Source organism: Mastomys coucha, unplaced genomic scaffold (genome assembly GCF_008632895.1).
Source record: "Mastomys coucha isolate ucsf_1 unplaced genomic scaffold, UCSF_Mcou_1 pScaffold21, whole genome shotgun sequence".
NCBI lineage: Eukaryota > Metazoa > Chordata > Mammalia > Rodentia > Muridae > Mastomys > Mastomys coucha.
In genome coordinates this window covers 24,562,574-24,572,890 of record NW_022196904.1, presented here as the reverse complement: position 1 = coordinate 24,572,890, position 10,317 = coordinate 24,562,574, and the positions used below count along the sequence as shown (strand labels likewise).

At 50.7% G+C, this 10,317-nt stretch overlaps 1 protein-coding gene across 7 annotated transcripts in view; it reads left to right on the top strand.

The window, feature by feature from the left end:
• Gramd1a (GRAM domain containing 1A) overlaps positions 1–10,317 on the top strand; it is a 25,100-nt gene that overhangs the window by 8,212 nt on the left and 6,571 nt on the right. For all 7 annotated transcript variants that reach the window (XM_031386155.1, XM_031386154.1, XM_031386153.1 and 4 more), the window contains 10 exons: positions 2,664–2,880; positions 2,971–2,991; positions 3,860–3,944; positions 4,099–4,202; positions 4,289–4,384; positions 5,558–5,638; positions 6,797–6,909; positions 7,121–7,271; positions 7,729–7,930; positions 8,472–8,615. In XM_031386155.1, the coding sequence (XP_031242015.1) occupies positions 2,664–2,880; positions 2,971–2,991; positions 3,860–3,944; positions 4,099–4,202; positions 4,289–4,384; positions 5,558–5,638; positions 6,797–6,909; positions 7,121–7,271; positions 7,729–7,930; positions 8,472–8,615 (1,214 nt within the window). The remainder of the gene's footprint in view (positions 1–2,663; positions 2,881–2,970; positions 2,992–3,859; positions 3,945–4,098; positions 4,203–4,288; positions 4,385–5,557; positions 5,639–6,796; positions 6,910–7,120; positions 7,272–7,728; positions 7,931–8,471; positions 8,616–10,317) is intronic.

The following is a 10,317-nucleotide window of genomic DNA, read 5'->3' as shown; positions in this document are numbered from 1 at the left end:
AGGCAGATGTCAGAGGCCATTATTTTAATTTCTGTGGTGTGTGTTTGTTTATTTGTTTGTTTGTTTTGTGGTGATCTGGCTCCCTGGTTAGTGTAGCCAGGTAATACCACTTGTATTCCAAAGTAGATCTGTGTCTCTGGAGTTAGAATCCTTCCCAGAAACCCACTGTGCCTCCCTCTGTACCTCACACTTACAGCCTTGGTTTCCACTGGAAAGCTGGTCAGTCCTGGGCCTGAGCACACAGTGTTTTTGAGTATTGATACAAATCAATCACTCCGATTGCTTGACAGAATCCCAATAAGAAGTCAACAGCGCTGTCCTTTAAAGTCCCCGCCTCACATCCCCCCCCCCCCGCCCTTATGGTAGTAGGTGTTTGCACAGTTACCAGAATGTTCTGTTTGCTTAACGTCCGCCTCTGGCCGGGTGTTAATTCGCCAGAACCAAGCCGTTCTTCAGGTCTCTGTTAGTACTGGGCGCAGCCAGATCAGGGCTGTTCATTCAGTCCCACAGTGTTTATAAGCATTAATTATGGGCCCTGTCTCTAGTTCAGGTGCTAAGGATACTGACAGTCACCCAAGACTTCCTCCAGTTCACAGTTTAGGGCAGGCAATAAAGAAACCGTGTAAACAAATGAACAGGGTGAGTAGAGGTAGTGTGGGTGAGTCAGGAGCGGGGAGGGAGGGAGGGAGAGAGGGAAGGAGCTGAGCTTTCAGGCTGAGGGACCTTGGAGGAGGAGGGCTGAGGATGAATGAGATGGGCTCCGCTATGCTGAAGCTGTGGGTGGGCTTTTGGGATGGAGGGAACCACAGATGCAGGGTGTGACCCTGGGGAGCTTAAAGAATAAGAGGAGGCTGGGATGACTGGGCCAGAAGAGCGGCATGAGGCCAGGGAAATAATGAGACCTGGTCACATGGAAATCAGACTTGATTTTCATCTGGAGAGAGGGACAGCCAGGGTAGGGCTTAGAGAACCCTGGGCTGACTCGGCTAGCTGGTCACCAGCTTCCTGGGCTGCAAGCGAGGAGAGACTGAGGCAGAGGTAGCAGTAGAGAACTAGAAGAAAGTGTGTGTGCCACCTATGTGGAAAGGAGTGGAGCATGGGGTAAGGAAGCCTAGTAATGAAAGGGAAGAGGGAAGTCAGTTTTAGAGGTGGTGCTGGTGGGGGGTGGACAGATTAGAGATGAGGAAAGGAAAGACACTAAGAAAGGTGCTCTGGGGCTAGAGACGTGGTTCCTGGTGGCTAAGATGCACTTCTCTTGAAGAGAACCTGAGTTCAGTTCCCTGCACCCATATGGTGACTCACAACCACCTAGAACTCCAGCTCCAGGAGCTATGGCGCCCTCTCTTGGTCTACGACGGCACTACACACCTGTAGTGCACACGATCAGCGCATGTACAAACACACACACATATACACAAATAAATAAAATAACACTTTTTAAAAATGCTTTAACACTTTAAAAAAGAGGGGTACTGGGGTTTGCATTTTGAGTGTCACAGGTCAATAAAGGTTTGCTTTTTCTTTTTAAAGATTTATTTATTTTATGTGAGTATACTGTTGCAGTCTTCAGACACACAAGAAGAGGGCATCTGATGCCATTACAGATGGTTGTGAGCTACCATGTGGTTGCTGGGAATTGAACTCAGGACCTCTGGAAGAGCAGTCCGTGCTCTTAACCCCTGAGCCATCTCTCCAGCCCCAAGGTTTGCTTTATGAATAAATTAGTAAGATTATGGGGTTTTTTTATTTTTTTTCGAGACAGGGTTTCTCTTTGTAGCCCTGGCTGTCCTGGAACTCACTCTGTAGACCAAGCTGGCCTGAAACTCAGAAATCCACCTGCCTCTGCCTCCCAAGTGCTAGGATTAAAGGCGTGCGCCACCACTACACAGCAAGATAATGTTTTTAAAAGTTGAGTGTTAGGCATGGGTAAAACATTTGCCATAGAATCCTGATGACCTGAGTTCAGTCCTCTGGTGGAAGGAAAGAACTGACTTCCAGAAGTTGTCCTCTGACCCCCATATGTAGTCATAAAATAGGAAGTGTTATCCAGGGCTCACAGTGTGCCTGACTATATTAGAGAGACTTCACAGTTTGATTTCTTTAATCCTCCATAATCCCATATAATGATGACTTATGTGGAGTCATCATTGCCTGGGCTATAATGAAGCAGTAGAGGCACAGGGATATTCAGGCCTGCTGTAGGGTTAGAGAGACAGGAAGGAGGTGAATTGGTGGGTGTGAAGGTGGATAAAAGGATGGACAGATGGACAGACAGATGGATAAACTGATAGGTAGGTGGTGGCTAGGTTGGCAGATGGATAAACAGATAGTTGGATGGATAGATGGACTGGTAGATGGGTATATAGGTAGCAAATGGATGACTGGATGGATAGGCTGTGGTTATGTGGGTAGAGGATCCATAAACAAGTGGACAGCTGGATTGGGAGATGGATGGATGGATGGATGGATGGATGGATGGATGGATAAACTGATAGGCAGGTGGATGGCTAGGTTGGTGGATGCGCAAATGGGCAGGTAGATAGATGGATGGATGAACAGGTGGGCAGATGAATCCACCAGATGATGGATACACCTTCAAAAATCAGGCTTATCCCTGCTCCTAACCCATTCCTCCACCTTCTCCTCTTCCTCTCCCTCCCTAGCACCACACCCCACTCTGGCCGGAGCTCACCAAGCAGCTCCCCATCTCTTCGGAAGCGGCTTCAGCTCTTGCCCCCAATCCGGCCCCCTCCGGCTTCTGAGCCAGAACCAGGCACCATGGTGGAGAAGGGGTCTGACAGCTCCTCTGAGAAGAGCGGAGTGTCCGGGACACTCAGCACCCAGAGCCTGGGCAGCCGGAACTTCATCCGCAACAGCAAGGTAGGTGCGAGCTCAGGTGGGGCCGAGAGAGGACAGCAAGGGCAGAGAACATAAGGCTCCTCCTGACTCATTTCTTTCTCTCTCTTGCAGAAGATGCAGAGCTGGTACAGTGTGAGTATCTCTATGCATGTGGGGCTTGATAAAAGTATGGGAGGGGGGCCGTCTGCCTTCTGGGAGCTCCAGACCAGAGAGAGCAGTTAAGGAGTAGACGATAGGTAAAGAACCACACATCGAACACTTCTATTTAACTAACACACAGGACGGGATGCTCTGTGGCCTTGGGTGGGTCTTCCTCTCTCTCCTTGAGAAACCTTAGCCTAATGTTTCGAGGCCAGAGGGAAGAGTGGGTAAGATGTAGTGATACTGGTGGTGGTACCTTACACAGGGCCTGGCTCTTATATGACGTCAATAAACAGAGAGATGGCTCAGCTGTTTAAGAGCACTGGCTGCTTTTGCAGAGGACTCAGGTTTGATCCCTAGAACCCATATGGCCATTCACAACTGCCTGTAACTCCAGTTCTAGGGGACCAGATGCCCTGTTCTGGACTCCACCTGCACTGGGCACTCTCACCATGCACCCATCCATATATATAAAAAAGAAACACTCATACACATAAATAATTTTTTTTGAGGCAGTTCGGCAACTTTATTTGACATTCAGCAGGTTAGTTCTCATCCACATTGACAGTCTGTAGATTTCTGAATGTGGTTACAGGAACGTAAGTTACCAACGTGTACAGCTTGTTTGGTGAATTCTCGTCCTCATTACGTTTTCTGGACAAACGTACTCGGATGCGATGTGGAACATTCCTTATTCCCTTGGCCCAGATAGTAAATGGCAGGTATTCATATGGTGACGTGCGTTGTGAGCAAAGAAGCCCCGAGGGCCGAGAAGACTGAGAGGAATAGGAAATTTTGGGGGAACAAATAGGGGCTTGGAATCTGCACTCAGGTTCCTATGCCCCAAACCTCTTCACAGATGCTTTGTCCCACATACAAACAACGCAATGAGGACTTCCGGAAATTGTTTAGCAAACTTCCTGAAGCAGAGCGCCTCATCGTAGGTGAGTCTCCATGCCCCCAGCCTCAGTTTCTAACCCGGACTGGAGCCTCGAGCCTCTGGCCTCTGTCCTGCCTGCCTGCGGGTTTGTGGGCTGCCCGGCCAGAGCACGTGACTCACTCACGTGTCTGCCTGGTCTCTCCCTCTGCCACTCTCAGATTACTCCTGCGCTCTGCAGCGGGAGATCCTCCTCCAGGGCCGCCTCTACCTCTCTGAGAACTGGATCTGTTTCTACAGCAACATCTTCCGCTGGGAGACCACAGTGAGTGGAGCTGCAGGTGGATGCGGAGGGGCCTCAGGCTCGGCAGGGCTTCCGGCTCCTTCTCACTGCCCTGTGCTGTCTTTAAGATTTCCATCCAGTTGAAGGAAGTGACCTGTCTGAAGAAGGAGAAGACTGCTAAGCTCATCCCCAATGCCATTCAGATCTGTACGGAGAGTGAGAAGGTGAGTGATGGACCAATGGGGGGGAAAGGGAGCACGAGCCAGGATCACAGCAGAGATAGCCGCCCACCCCCCCAGCTTACCTAGACAAGCCCATCAGAGCAAATCCCTGTTTGTATTGAACATGGCCTGTTTATTGGCTTGGTCCTCACAGTGGTCCAGCTCCACTCATTTTGGCTGGGACCCCTACAATATTCTCCTATTCAATGGCCCCTCATGTAGATGTCCTGCAATGCAGCGATCCTAAAATTTCCCACGAACCCAACTGTTCGGATGCCCCCACCCCCACCCCCAGCCAAAGCTGAGATAGAAACCCAGGGCTTTCCTAGATCTTGTTTGTTTGCTCTTTGTTTTGGGGACGGGGTGTCTTAACGCAGCACTTTCTGTCCTGGAACCCACTATGTGGTTTAAGGTGGCTTGGAGCTCACAGAGATCTGCCTGCCCCTGCCCCTGCCTCCTGAGAGTTGGGATTAAAGACTTGGTTGCTTGTTTGTTTGTTTGTTTGTTTGTTTGTTTGAATTATTTATTTCTTTTTATTTTACGTGTATGGCTATTTATCCTGCATATATGTGTACCACATGCCTGCAGTGCCCATAAAGGCCAAAAGAGGGCGTCAGACCTCCTAGAACTGGAGTTAGAGATGGTTGTGAGCTCCCTAAAGTGGGTGATGTGGGTGATGGGAACCCAAGCTGGGTCCTCTGAAAGAGCAGCGGGGGCTCTTAACCACTGAGTGACCTCTCCAGCCCCTAGACCTTGTTTGTTTATTTGTCTGTTTGTTTTTGAGACAGGGTCTGGCTGTGTAGCTCAAGTTGACCTTGAACTCCAAATCTTGGCTCCACTGCCCCAGTACTTGGTCAGCAAGAACCACACCAGGCATTGTCCTCAATTATTGCCTCATATCTGCTTGGTTGAGAGATAGCTGTGTCACTCTGGGGTCCTCACAGGAAACAGAAAGCACCAGGAATGACCCGACAGCAGACTCCCCTTTGTGTTTTGTCATCCCAGAGCTGGAAGAGTTAGCCGTCCCTGACAGCCAAGAGGGCTAGGAAAGGCACTGAGCATTACTTCTGCCTCACGCATGTCGGGAAGGTTCTCTCTCCCACCACCTCCAGGAGGCTCCTCCCCATGGTGGTGACCACTGGGTGTCCCTGCCCCGTCACACCCCTCTCTTTGCAGCATTTCTTCACTTCCTTCGGGGCCCGAGACCGCTGCTTCCTCCTCATCTTCCGTCTCTGGCAGAATGCGCTGCTTGAAAAGGTAGGTGTGAATGGTGCTCAGGAGGGTGAGGTTAACCAGGGAGGACGAGGAACTCATAGGAAACTCCCAGCTCTTCCCCGTGAGCACCAGGCCCCTCTGCATCTGTGGCTTCTCCAAAGGTCCTGCCAGGGATATGCCAGGAATTCCCATGCCTAGCGTTGAAGCAGAGTCTCTAAAGGAGGAGGAAGGGATTAGTCCCCAGTGCCAAGGGAAGCCTCCATGTGAGGTAGCATTTGGAAGGGGCATAGGGTGAGCAGTCATTATGCCTATCATCAACATTGCTGACACCCCAAAACACCCTTTCCCATCCCTGCTCGGCTGTGTGCCTCCCCCTCTCAAGGGCGTTCATCTCCCAGGGCAACTCCAAACGGACCATCCTCAGAAGTAAGACTACCAGGGACCTCCCTTCTCTCAGGAGCCTGATGAGGTGGCATCCCCAAAGAGGACAAGGCCAGAGGAGGTCCCTTCAGTTCCATCCCCATCACCAAGCAGTTGTGTATGGCAAAGGGGACCATCTCTACTTCAGAGCTCCCAGGACTAGGTGTGGGCTGGGCTCAGTTATGTTGCTTATCTCAAACTGGGTGGATTAGGCATTGCTGGAGCTCTGATTTCAGCCCTGTCACCTCCCAGTGGGGTGACCTTGGATGAGCTACTGGGCACATCTCGTCCTGAAGTCCTGATAGGGTTGCACTAGTATGTACTTTGAGGTAGCACTTATGCAGCGCTTATAGGAAGTGGCCAGCAGAGGCCACTGCCCTGGCTGTTATCATTAGCTGTTATTATTTCATTATCTCTGGGGCCCAGCCAATCAGTGGGCAGTGCTGAGAAGGATGGAAACCAGGCAGCATAGGAGGCAAGAGCTTGTATTCCTCTGGAATCTGGCTGGCTTTGAATCCCTGAGGTTCATTTGTCTGACCTTGAACACATGACTTCTCCTTATGGAGTTTCCAGATCCTTCTCAGTAAGAATGGGAATCTTCCCTCACCAGAGCACTATGGACTTAGACTCCGCAGAAAGAGGCTGTTTAGGGACTGGAAGCTAGGTGATGATGGGTAGAGTCTGGAGTGGGTAGCCATGCTGCCCTCTTCTGGAAGCTAGGGGAACTGCTGGGACCAGGCAGTAGAAACAAGAGGCCAACCTCATATCCCTTATGCCTAGACACTGAGTCCTCGAGAGCTTTGGCACCTGGTCCATCAGTGCTATGGCTCAGAGCTGGGCCTCACCAGTGAAGACGAAGACTATGTCTGCCCCTTGCAACTGAATGGTCTTGGGTGAGTTGGAGGTGGAAGGTGGCTCAAAGGGATGGCAGGAATTTCTGAGGGACCTTCCTGGGTCCCTTGGATCTGCTGTCCAGAGATGAATTATTGTTGACAGACATGAGGTTACTATGCAAAGCCTGGTGGGGTGAAAGAGAACACAGTGAGTGCAGCATGTGGAGGCTGGAGGGTCCAGCCATTGCTCACTTCCTCCTTTCCCTTGCAGGAGTCCCAAAGAGGTGGGAGACGTGATTGCACTCAGTGACATCAGCCCCTCAGGGGTGGCTGACCGCAGCCAGGAGCCAAGCCCTGTGGGTTCAAGGCGTGGCCGAGTCACTCCAAACCTCTCTCGAGCCAGCAGTGATGCAGACCATGGGGTGAGCAAGTGGGTGCTTATGGGGAGGGATGGGAAGATTGGGAATGGAGGAGGGAGAGCAGAAGATTAGTTGGGGGGGGAGGAGGGGGCTTGGCAGAGGGATGAGATATGGATGGATGGAGAGAGGAAGACAGGCAAGGAAAATAGAGATAAATGGGGTAAATAAGCAGAATAAGAAAAAGACAAGACAGAAGGGGAGCAAGATAGATGGATAGGAAACTGATGAGCAGCAAAGCTCGCAGGTCAAGCATCCACATAAACCCTCACCCCTGGGAGGTCCTGAAGCTTCTGTCAGACTAGCCAAGAACTCCCAGCTACAGACATCGTGTCTCCAGGGTTGGTCCTTCTGGCCAGAACCTAAACTTTAGTCTATCAAACTCTTATGGACAGAGTTGACTGGTGGGAACCCTTGGGCCAGTGTTGAGGTGTGGAAGACTAGATGGAGCCCTTCTCTGCAGGCCGAGGAGGACAAAGAAGAGCAGACAGACAGTCAGCTGGATGCCTCCTCCAGCCAGACAGTGACCCCAGTAGCAGAACCTCTGAGTACTGAGCCGCCACCACCAGATGGGCCCACTTCCTCCTTGGGTCCCTTGGATCTGCTGTCCAGAGAGGAACTGTTGACAGACACGAGTAACTCATCCTCATCCACGGGGGAGGAAGGTGAGGCAGGTGGCCCCCATTCATTGACTTTGGTTAAACCCCAGACGGGACCAGTGAGAATGGAGGCGTTGATACACAGGGCAGATCACGCCGATGGTCAGTCAAACAGCATCCTGCATTAATGGTTATGTGGCCAGAAAAGGCCGGCTGTAAAATGGGTTACATTTGTTTTCGCTATACTAGTTTTCAGGTAGACTTTACTCTTGTGAGCCCAGACACAGAGCCCTAGGCTTGGCTACCCAACAATATAGGGCACAGTGACCACCACAAAAACCCCAGACATAGCTCTGATTGGTCTGACATGACAAATGATTCCAATTGACTGTAGGGGTCTGTGCTAATGGGCACCACTGCAGTGGCTTTTATTGGCTGGGCTGGGGCATGTGCCCACCTTCTGTCAATCCTATGGTGTAGGAAAAGTTGAGTATTGTTTCAGGTTCTTGGGTGTCTCCCACCTTGGAGGCCTGGGAGTGGGGAGGAGCAATTGGCCCAAAGGAACCCAGGGATGTACCCACATAATGAGGACACTTTTGTCTCCCAGGTGACCTGGCTGCACTGCTGCCTGACCTCTCTGGCCGGCTCCTCATCAACTCTGTCTTCCACGTGGGTGCTGAGCGTCTTCAGCAGATGTTGTTCTCGGACTCTCCATTCCTGCAAGGCTTCCTGCAGCAGCGCAAGTTCACAGGTCAGGGGGCAAAGGAAGCAGAGGACTCTGCGTCTGGCACCGGCAGTGGCCTTGGAGAGGGTTTTCAACCTCTCCATGCCTGCTTCTTGCATACACTGGGTGCACTTGTAGTGCTTGTGTTATCATGAGAGGTGAACAAGTTGGTACCTGGAAAGAGCCTTAGCTGTGCTAAGATCTAACCAGTGCACACTAGTGCTTGCTCTCTCAGAGTCCTAGAGTCTCAGAGTCCACAGCCATGGAACGTCTGTGGCAGAGAGCATACAATCGGGCTTGGTTTTAAGCAGATATTATTAAGGAAAGAACCAACTATCATGATACACTGCCTGGTACACATGCCAACCCCCATAAATAAATAAATACATCCAGTAAAAGTGTTTTAAACAGGCTAGAGAGATAGCTCAGGGGGTCAGGGCATGTACTACTTTGCAGAGGACCCAAGTTCTGTTCCTAGCACCATGTGGGTCTGCTCACAACTGCCTGTGACTCCAGCTCCAGGAGGACCCCAACACCTTAAGCTTCCACAGGCACTGACTCACATGGATGTACCCACACACAGACACACATATGACATAAACATATAACACAAACACAGAGACTCACAGAAACACACAACACAAAAACACACATGACAGACACAAAGGCACATAAACACAGCCACAGACACTCAGACACACACACACAATACACAGAGACACAACACATGCAGACACATGACACACACACACAGACACATGGGACACAGACATACACACACATGATAAACAGAGAGACACAACACACACAGCCATACACATACCACACACATACATATACCACACACACAACACGCACACATGGCACAAAGACACAGAGAGACACACACACACAAACAAAAAACACTAAGAATAAAATAGATGTAGGGGCTGGAGAGATGGCTCAGTGGTTAAGAGCACTAACTGCTCTTCCAAAGGTCCTGAGTTCAAATCCCAGCAACCACATGGTGGCTTACAACCATCCGTAACAAGGTCTCATATCCTCTTCTGGTGTGTCTGAAGACAGCTACAGTGTACTTACATATAAGTAAATAAATCTTTTTAAAAAATAGATGTAGACATTCTTTAAAAGCTGGGCATTGTGGTGCATGCTTCTGAGCACATGACTAGCAGGATAGGCCTGGCAGCTGATATGTCCCAGCTGGTGAGTGTCAGGCCAGTGACAGACTCTGTCTCAGGGAAACAAGGTGGACAGCACCTGCAGAGGAGTGACGTGCACCGCTAGTTGTTCTCTGGCTTCTACATGTACGCTCCCATGTGCACACACACATACATGCAACTGTACTCATGAGTACACATAGGCATATTCACAACACATGCATACAGACCTGCCTCCCCACCTTCCCCAAGACAATGGACCTAACATATTAGGGAAGGCAAGGCCTAGGAGTCCTAGGGACCTGAAGGATGGTGCAGTAGGAAACCAACGGGAAGCTATGGGGAGGTCCTGGGTTCGGTGTGGTGCCTGGTATATGTGAAGGTTCAGGGGACCTCCAGGGAAAGGTTGGAGTTCCTTCATTTGATGCTTAGGAGAAACCAAGCATGATACAGAAAGGAAGCTGAAGCTGAGGCTGTGGCTGAGGCTGAGGCTGAGGCTGAGGCTGAGGCTGAGGCTGAGGCTGAGGCTGTGGCTGTGGCTGTGGCTGAGGCTGTGACTGGCTGAGGCTGTG